The following is a 10,345-nucleotide window of genomic DNA, read 5'->3' as shown; positions in this document are numbered from 1 at the left end:
CAATAAAATCTATAGTTTAAAATGGATGTTAAGCATGTTATTATCACAACTAATGTGAAATGCATCTATGCCACGATTGGACTCTGCTACACGTTACAACGTCATTGGTCGTCATCAGAATAGGCAATGTGAAGTCGCCCGATAATTCAACTTTAACTAGTGCACAATGTTCCCAACTTGGCAGAGATTACACCAAACGTAATTAGCAAAGGAGCGTAAAAGAAATAGCACGCATTACTATTTCAGCCCAACGTCGAAATATCTGTGCGTTCCATCTACGCAATCAAACTGTAAATGCTACAACTACTGCTGCTGATATACTAGAATTTCCGTCCAAATTATGTAACAGGCTCCTCTAATTCGAAATTCGGCCAAGAAGACCTTAAAGAGGACCATTTTTTTTTTGCACGCATACGTTCGTTCTTGTGTTCTTTAGTGCTAAACATTGTGGGACTAGACTGTGAGGAACTGGTGCCGAACTCTCTAAAGAGGTGATGGACAAACCTGTGTATACAGCTGTCAAAATCAAATGTTTGCACCTGCCATATACAGGAAGTTCACATATTTAGCGTCTGATGCGTCATGATGTGGGTCTCAATATCATAAAACCACAAAATAAACTTAGTGTGTGTTTAGGGAACTTCAACGGCTCAACGTTATAAGGACGATACTTAGCAGCAACATATGCTATATGGCATTGACCAACACATGAGGCTTTTTCAGCAGGACAATTCCCGGCCCCATACAGCAAGAGTAACCATTGATAACTTTAATCAGTATATTATTACTATATTGCCATGGTCCTCGGGTCACTAGATTTCAATCCCAAATAACAAATTTGGGTCACTTGATTGACGTGTCCATCAAAGCCAATTCCCACCTCAATCATTGGACCAACTCAGTCTAGCGTTTCAACATGATCGCAACGGATGCATTTACCACATGTTAGATTCGATTCGCCAATGAGATGCAGAACAGTATTAACAGCATATTGTGGTCACAATAGATAACGCCAAGGCAATAGGCCAATTCATTGTACGTGACTGTTGTTTTCAAATTTTTACTCATATTCCGATATGACATTCGAAAGTGAAATTTTAGCTTAAAATACCAATGTACTTCTGTAAAAAATGAATTAAAGTGCACAGAATATACATTTCTTATTGTTTCATTTGCGGGTTGTTTTTTTAGCAGAGTATATACTAGTATTGTGTCTTCGAATTCATGGCATACAAATAAACTGAAGTAGTCGTTAGTGTAAGATACAACTCTCATACGATGCTTCCCTAAATTAGAAACGACGGAAACTCTGATAAGAAGATAACGTCTGAATATCCTAAGTTTAACCCTCAGTTAGGTGCATGTTCTTTTTCCCGTCAGTTCAAGGATTTTCTATAAACCTCGAGAATAGGATATTGTACGTTATTCTACTAAATATCTCAGTCATAGAACAAGTGTGAATGGAACTGCAAGCAGAATGGGATTCTTAAACCTCGAAATTCATTTTCAAACAGTAATTGTGAAAGCATTTAAGAACAAAAAAAACAAGCTTGAAGCAACGGATATGATACATAAGTAACTGCAAAAAAACGTACAGATTTAGCAACAAAACATTCAAAATTACATAATATCCGGTTATGAAAAGATATAGGAACAGGAAAACATGCATCTAGGACCGGATGTAATGATATTCTCATTAATTTTTCAAAAAATTTATAGAGGAAACTTATAAAGTTCAGTAATTGCATTATACGTATAAAACGTTTCAATAATATTCTCTGGTAATCTTGTTTACTTTAGATATCGTTAAGATGACAGTCATCGATCAACTTTTTCACGACAAAATGTAATAATAATCTGTGAAAAAACAGGATTGTCCTGTGAGAGATTTAATATTAGCGATATAAATTTGTATCGATCTATTGGTCCCGTGACAGAAGACAGAGAACGGATAGATATATCATGTTTCGTATCACAAACAACACTTTACCGTTAGTTATAAATGATTTGGTTTTATTGTTAACGGGCATTTTATATAATTCTTTCGATCGTTATTTCCAATTACAATTTCGTATCGACTTTTTTGTTTTACATTAGTTCAGCTTGTTAGTGGTACTGTTCGACTGGTCTTATTAACTCCGTATCTGATATTTGATTTAGTTATGGCAGATGTAATTGCAACATCAGCTTCAGAAGCAGGTTGTCTTAAGGATGGGGTGAAAACTGTAGTAATTGCTTTCGATGGAAGTGATAACGCTAAGCATGCAATGAAATGTAAGTACCGAGTACTATGTTATTTTAGGTTGCTTCAAATATAATGCGCATTTTGTTTACATTAAAGCCAAAACGTTTGATTACATAAATATGTTCATTTGCAGATACATGCCAATTACTATCAATAAAATAATAACAGCCAATCTGAGAGCGTTTACAGACAATCAATGTAAACGCGACCTTTGATCATATGTATAATATCGATTAGTAGTATTTTGCGCCATAGTTGATGATAAATAACTTGTCCAAATTATAGGATGTATATTAAGCTTTGTTTACTATTTGTGTGCGTAATGGTTTATTTATTCTTATGTTATTAACCAGATGTATTACTGACAAAACGATGCATCATTTATTTTCTATTATTCAAAGAGTCAGCATCAATGAAATAATGTCAGGGTCATTATAATTAATTTCCAAACGATATTACGTATGCTGACAATGAATTGTACCAATAATATTTTAAGCAGACTGAGTTTGACATAAGGTTTCAAATTATTCAGTGCAAAATCGAAATTGAACAAAAATACAAAACAAAACTAACTAATAAAAGAAACAAACATAACGAGAATTTTACAGGAAACAAATCTATTGCTCCACCGGCAATGATAAAGACATCACAGCACAGTGATTTTCAAATGTATGACTGCAATACAAGCTTTGTCCTTTTGTCCTTTTGGTATTTTCAACTACTGTAAAATTTCAGTTCATTAAATTTCGTGCATATCAATTTTCGTGGATAAATGAGATTCATTGATTCGTGGATACTGAAATTCATGGTTTTGTGATTTATCACTAATACATTAACACTTTATGATGGATAGTTCGTTTGACTTCTACCACGAAATTCACGAAAACTGGAATACACCGAAATATAATAAATACACAGTATCTCAAAACGTGTATATCCTTTCTTTTCCGTCACTAAATTGTCCTACCAATTTACAAAGAATAACTGGGGTCTTTCGTTTATCATTGGTTATCAATCTTTAAGTTATAAAAAATAAAATGCGTAGTATGCTTTAGCTATTAAAAGTTTTAAAATTATTTGACGAGTTTTTTACATCAAAAACAAAACACTGCACAACTTCATGTATTAAGTATATGGATGATAAAATGTATAAACACAATGCAAGGCGAAAGTCATTGGGACATAATTTCAACAACACAAATTCTAGGTAAATATACAAATAGGCAGCAAGTCAACATTGCGGCCAAACATCCTTAACGTATGTTTACATCGAACTAATCATCTAAATATGCTGTGAATTAATTCAACGAAGACGATTGATAATTTGACAATAATCCAAATAAAAACAAAAACAAATAGAACAAATAAAAAAAGAAACACTACAATACAAGCTCACGAAAAAGAGCTGTTGTTCCATGCATGTTGAAGGCATCGCTGTGACTTTTAGAAGAAAAACAGCAAATACAGCTCTGTTCCTTTGCTTTCAATTTTGTCATGAGCGTATATTGATGTGTGTCATGAAGTGATAGGCCATTATTATATTATTTCTTTTTAAAATTGGTATTATATTTTTTTGTAGATTGATACCTGGGATATTTCGTCTATCTTTGGCTACCAATTTTTAAAGTTATTTCCAAATGAAAGACATTGTGTATTAATAAGCTACAAAAATTGTAAATACTAATAACACTAAAGTCGCTGATAGTAATCAATGTTAAAAGAAAAATAAAACATTTGTTGACTTCCACTTGCAAATATTCCTATACCAAAACTACCATTCTTATAAAAAAAATAAGAAGATGTAGTATGATTGCCAATGAGACAATTCTCCACCAGAGACCAAAATGGAATAGAAGTTTACAACTATATGTCACCGTACGGCCTTCAACAATGAGCAAAACATATGCCACACAATCAGCTATAAAAGGCCCCGAATTGACAAATGTAAAACAATTCAGACGAGAAAACTAACGGTCAGGTTTATGTACAAAGCATTAACGAAAAACAAATATGATTTACAGCAACAAACGACAGCCACTTAGTCAGAGGCATTTAATTACAGGCTATATACGATCGTACATTAACTAAGGCTTGTAAAGATTGAATGTTTTTGAAATTCTTGAGTTGAGTTCGAACATTTATTTTACGGTCAATAAAAAATATGTAAAGGGGAAAATACAATACACATGTAAATTCGCTGTTTCAGAATCTAAAGGACTATGGGTAATCTTATTGCTTGTTACCCCAAATGAAAATAACGTTACGTCATTGGTTGAATTTCTATTGTTTAGGACGTTTTAAACAAATCACAACGATTTGGTGTACGCTTTTAATAATAATACCCAGACTGCATTAGATACTGAAACGGCGAAATTCTACTGAACGTTTCGAAAAAAGCTGAACAGATTACAAACTAACACAAACGAATTATCCACAACAAAATTGAAAGTATTGCGAAAGAAATTGAAAAAGAGGCAGAAGTTATAAAGGGCATATAAAAAGCACAAGTCGTTGAAAAGCAGACACCACTAATTTTAAGGGAAGAAAGTAGACCGAAAGAATAACTCGTAAGATAGGGTCCGATAACAAATGCGTTTGACATAAGGTTTCAATTAAATTATTCAGTGCAACCTATTAAAAAGTTCTCCTATATAAGAAATGGGGTTAATGTAACGACATGTACATGTATGTATCTAGGTATCAATTGCCGCCATCCCATTTCACCAATAAACAGGCTTTTCTTTGTGTCGATCTGATAAGTCAAACCTTTTTTAACTAGTTTTTATACATTTAGTTTGTTCTTATGTCGTGCTATTACACCACTGTCATGGGTTAAGGGTAGGGTTTGGCGCCCCGCAAACCTGTTTAATCCCGCAACATTATATAATGTGCCTATTCAAAGCCAGGAGCTTATAATTCAGCAGTTGACGTTTGTTGCGTATATCATATTTGTTTTCTTTACATTTTATTTTTTTTGTACATAAATCAGTCCGTTCTTTTCTCGATTGAATTATTTACATTTTTTATGTCGAGGCCTTTTGAAGCCTGCTTTGCGGTATGGGTTTTATTCATTGTTGAAAGTGGTGACTCATATAAAAATGTTAATTTCTACGTCGTTTGGTCTCTGGTAGAAAGTTTTCTCATTGGCAATCATACCACCTCTTCTTAATTTTATATTGGATTCGGATTTTGAGAAACATTACCCCTTCAATCCAAATATATTTAATCGTCGAATGATTAAAAATAACACTTTATAAATTTAGTGCGCCCAAGGCGAAAAATTGTCGAAGAAGTTTGACACCATACAAAAGAGTTAAATTAATTACCACCAGTTTAGTAATTAAATTTTGCAAGGGAAATAATGGTATTGGCGTTAAATTATTTATTAATTCATACAGAGGGATTAATATCAATGAATCTGAAAGTCGTTGTTGGGTGAAGTGGACGGGAAAAGTTAGAAAAATCATGAGTTTCTTCAAAGTTTAGGATAAAACTTCCATGGAAGTGTTACTAGAACTGGTGAATTTCAACCCCTCACTGCCAAAGACCAAACAAATTAATTATATATTTCAACTGTATTTACAATTAAAATTATTGGCTTCTAACCTATTTCAATCACTATGGTGACCTCAGAAAAATAACTGTAAAATATTCAATAAAAACGTATCCTATTGCTGATAAATAAGAGACCAATGTAAACAATTTACGCTAATAGATTAAAGTTTAAACCGAACCCTAAATATTCCGGAACTCTGTCTAAACTGAATCCAGAGCAAAACTAGAGAAAACTACACTCAGTCTGGTTCTCTCCCTTGCAACATGCGGGAATCTAAGTCACCCTTGTTGTTTGTCAGAGCCAACCCGATAAAGGACAGAGAACCAGTCTATGAACATAATGTACCTGTATAAACCGAACAAATTATTTGGTTTACCAGACAAGTCTGTCCGTATTACATTTATTTATTGATTTCATTTTGAACACATACATTTTACAATTATTTCCTGTTTCCTTTATTTTCTAAAGTTTGTCACGATTCTGGTTATTAATATGACGATATCGTGTCAAAATCAGGAAACCACTATCATAGCAAGACGGCAAACATCTGCAGCTAGCCTGAAACCCATTAGCTGTAATCACAGCAAGTAATTCATCATCTATTCCCTTGTAGTTTATGCTGATACAGTGCACACACCAAAGGATAATGTTATAGTTGTATATTGTGTTGAACTGGGCGAAGTCATTACGACAGGTACTGTACAATATATTGTAAGTCGTACCTTTGAAAAGTTTATATTTGAAAGAATACAAATATAGAATCAATACATTGTTTATTTTGTTGAACGACTAATAATTAAAATAATTATTCAGTACTTACAAAAATTAATTACATCATACAATGTAGGTAAAGTTAATGTGTACATTGCAGCAATGCTATACTCCATAGGGAGCTACCATTTGATTTTTATGGGGAGGGGGGGGGGGGGGGGGGGGGGCTAGGATGAAAAATGTTGTCCTGCATTTTTTTTTAGTTGTAATCTCTGTCCTGCCTTTTTATTTTTCACTATATTCGGTCCTGCCTTTTTTTTTATTAGTTTATCCTGCCTTTTTTTACATAAATTGTCATCCTGCCTTTTTTTTTTCCAAGTTGCTCATCCTGCCTTTTTTTTACTCAAAACTCAGTCCTGCCTTTTTTCAAATTTCATCCTAGCCTCCCCATAAAAATCAAATAGTAGCTCCCTTATACCTTATTACATGTATCTGTATTTATAAACTGTAATACCGATATCACGTGACCGATATCTAGTTTGGCATGGAAAAACTGAAATCATTCTGGTCACAATCATGAAATAATTCCGGATATGGATATAACGCCCTGTAGTATAGCATTCTCGCTGTACAATGTTTGTTTGGGTATTGTTTGTCCTTTGCATTTTGAACTTTTGCAGTTGTATTGTTTCTTTTTCTTTCTTCTATCAAATGTAAAGGTCTTCACAAATTGGGTAGACGTTTGATTCGAGTCCTTAAAGTTGTTTTAAACATTGAAGAAAATTGATTGGTGATAATTCGGTCGCTTCCAATGCAAGTAAACTACAATTTATGCAAAATAGGAAGACAGAGTGTGTTTTGTTTTGAAGATGTTGATAATTATGCTCTTTTAGAAATAATGCTGTAGTCTGTCTGTTTGTCCCCAAATAGGTTCATATAGTGCTTCGGCTAGGCATTAATTATGATACATTTTAAATGTGTATTTTTGTATAATATATTAACTAATTTCCAAGATTTCAAAACAAAGGTACCAAAAACGTTCTACTGTTGTTGATCTGTTTGACCCAACTTTGTTTTTATGTACTTAAATGATGATTTTTTTATATGATCACGTGGATTTTTTTTCAGTCGGCAGTAAACCCCATGTTGTAACGAACTTTTCGTTTGCCTGTGAGAGTTGTATAAAGGCTAAGTCATATACGACTGTTGACCTTAAATCCGATGATTCATGTTATGAGTGTGTTGTGAAGTCTGCATGTTAAAGAATATTGAATCGATAATTCCTTTTATTTAACACAATTTTATTCTTTATTTCACAGCCCATTTTTCTGTGGACCAAGAAGCATTTAAGGAGTTAATTCAGCGTGAATCTGACAAAATAAAAAATAAACTAGTAGAATTTGCAGTGTACATGCGGGAGATTAAGGTAAAATTCAACAATGCATGATTGACTTATGAATTAGTATTTGTAAATGCAAAGCGTAGACATGTCCTAGACCTAATTTGCATTAGATATTCTCAATTATGATTAGTTTTTGTCTTGGTCCGTAGTTATATATTATTTACTATATCAATAATTCAACTTGTCAATCAAGAACGGCTAGTGAATAATTATGATAGATTTATATATCCAATTATTGACATAAGCTTTTTTTCAATATTGTTAAAGTACATTGTAATCCGCAATTTTATCATTGTCAGCGCCTCCATTGCATCATGGGAGACGGGAAACAATTAAACAAATCTATATCTGGGTTGATCTGAAAATCATCCTGATCGCGAATGGTCGTGTGTAATATTACCATGTTTGGTAGTAAAAAAGCCAACATTGTCATGCAAAAGGTCATTTTCTGAAGAGTTGAAATGTGCTGCAACTGTTGCATTCTATCACCACTGGTTGTCAGAATGTTTTATAAAGATAACGATATTTTTTTTTTCTTATGTATCTTTAAAAATATATTTCAATATTTCTAAATGTAGAAAATTGAAGAAAAAAAATGTTATAAACAATGTACATGTAATGACATTTATTCAAATTATGGATTTTGCAGTAACATATAGATAAGGAAGCATAAAATGAGTTTACAAAAATACTCCCTCAATGTTATTGCTATCTCTATAGAAGGGTAATTTAATTCAAGAATGCACATCCCCCCCCTTTTCTATGCTCTTGAACTTATCAAAAATAAATAGAAACTGTTCTCATTATCCATAGTGCAAGAGAGGAGGTATACATCATATCATTGAGTCTTAGAATTACATGTATCATACCGTTTCCAAGGAGGAAACGTGATGTGTTTTACAACTTTATATTCAACATCGGATGAAACATCAGCGAGGGCGGTGAAGACAATGGCATATTTAACAGAGACAATTTAACATGATAAATATTTATGCTTGCAGGAACTAGTCTGGTAAACTATTATTGCATCTGTCTTTTGATTTTTGTGTTTGAACTTTATTTTAAACGGTTGAAATTACAACAATGAATTATAATACTTATACACAGGCAAAGCAATTTTCCAATATTTAAAGTATGTATAACACGGCATATCATAAACAATACCTACGACAGACAATTCCTTTCTATAAACAATTATTTTTATGACATTTCAGCTAAACGGAATAGTTAAGAGTACACACGCAAGTACACCCGGGTTGGGTGTTATCAACTTAGCCAGTGAGTTTAATGCTGATTTAATTGTGACCGGAAGCAGGGGACAAGGTACTTTACGGAGGACATTTCTCGGTAGTGTTAGTGACTTCATTCTGCATCATTCAAAGGTTCCTGTTCTGGTCGTTACATTACATAAGAACGCAGAGGACAAACATAGAACCTAACTTTTCTGATTGTATTCCATTTGAATTGGTAACAAAGATGAATATTAAAATGTAAAAAAGGGCACTTACATTGAAGCCTTGCCATGACGTGTATCAAAACATTATCTTTGACATTATAGTTGACGGTCTGGATGGAGGTTCTTCATTTCTGTATTCTTTAATTTTTTTTGACATTTTTCACCATTCTTAATACTTTTTGCTCATTATTCTATATTCTTTAATATACTTTTTGCTATTATTTTCTATTCTTTATATTTTAGCACCTCATTGTTCTCTATTCTTTATTTTTTTGGTCTGTTTTTCTCTATTCTTTATTTGTTTTACCCATTATTCCCTATTCTGTAAACCCCCATTCACACCCTCACAATTCACAACTATTGCAAAATTGACTCTATACTTAACGTTTCAGTAGAAAACAAAAACATTATCGACGATAGAAAAATAAATAATTATTACGCACTTTAATCATTGTTTTTTGTTAATAGACATTTATAAACGATTGTTTGATTCTCCCGTATCATCATAACGGTTACATTTGTTTTGGTTTGGAAACACAATGTTTTTTAAGAAGCTGTTAATGGCAAGGTCATACTACTATTGTTTCGTCGTTATTTCATTTGCCATGCCATTTCGTCTATTTATCGCCTATTTCATACAACAACGAGTATCAATGTACGTAAGTTTAATAAAAATACACTGATGAAATATAAAATATGGAGATGTGGTATAATTGTCAATGAGACAACCATTTATCAAAAGCCGTTGGTTTTCTCGTTTTGAAATGTTTCATATTTTGGCATTTCAGTGCCATTTATAGCGAACTAAACCATATGGGTTTTGATCATCGTTGAAGGCCGCATGGTGACCTTTAGTTGCTTACATTTCAATAAGTTTTGGCTGTTTAAACACTTCTGACTCGAGCATCACTAAAGAGACATTTATAATTGTAGAAATGCTCATCTGGTGAAGTAAAATTGGTACCGTTTATGTCA

The 10,345-nt window shown here is 32.9% G+C and overlaps 1 protein-coding gene across 2 annotated transcripts; it reads left to right on the top strand.

Moving 5' to 3' along the window:
- Nucleotides 1-1,940: 1,940 nt before the first annotated feature.
- LOC127718820 (universal stress protein in QAH/OAS sulfhydrylase 3'region-like) lies at nucleotides 1,941-9,818 on the top strand. Of its 2 annotated transcripts, XM_052224898.1 has the most exons (4): nucleotides 1,949-2,274; nucleotides 6,415-6,495; nucleotides 7,832-7,938; nucleotides 9,129-9,818. In XM_052224898.1, the coding sequence occupies exons 1-4, from the start codon at nucleotides 2,163-2,165 to the stop codon at nucleotides 9,351-9,353; spliced, it is 525 nt and encodes a 174-aa protein (XP_052080858.1). In that variant the 5' UTR covers nucleotides 1,949-2,162; the 3' UTR covers nucleotides 9,354-9,818. The 2 variants fall into 2 exon arrangements, with proteins under 2 accessions (XP_052080866.1, XP_052080858.1); XM_052224906.1 differs by lacking the exon at nucleotides 9,129-9,818 and having other exon boundaries at nucleotides 1,941-2,274; nucleotides 6,415-6,512; nucleotides 7,832-7,932.
- The last annotated feature ends 527 nt before the right edge of the window (nucleotides 9,819-10,345 follow it).

This window comes from Mytilus californianus, unplaced genomic scaffold (genome assembly GCF_021869535.1).
Source record: "Mytilus californianus isolate M0D057914Y unplaced genomic scaffold, xbMytCali1.0.p SCAF_1, whole genome shotgun sequence".
Classification (NCBI taxonomy): domain Eukaryota; kingdom Metazoa; phylum Mollusca; class Bivalvia; order Mytilida; family Mytilidae; genus Mytilus; species Mytilus californianus.
The sequence above is the reverse complement of the archived record's forward strand: the minus strand, read 5'-3'. Positions and strand labels throughout refer to the sequence as shown.

Bases quoted from the DNA above. Each gene is read 5' to 3' on its own strand.
- LOC127718820 (XM_052224898.1), top strand. From the start codon at position 2,163: ATGGCAGATGTAATTGCAACATCAGCTTCAGAAGCAGGTTGTCTTAAG. The intron at 2,275-6,414 runs GTAAGTACCGAG...ATTCCCTTGTAG, and splicing joins CGCTAAGCATGCAATGAAAT to TTTATGCTGATACAGTGCAC. The intron at 7,939-9,128 runs GTAAAATTCAAC...ATGACATTTCAG, and splicing joins TGTACATGCGGGAGATTAAG to CTAAACGGAATAGTTAAGAG.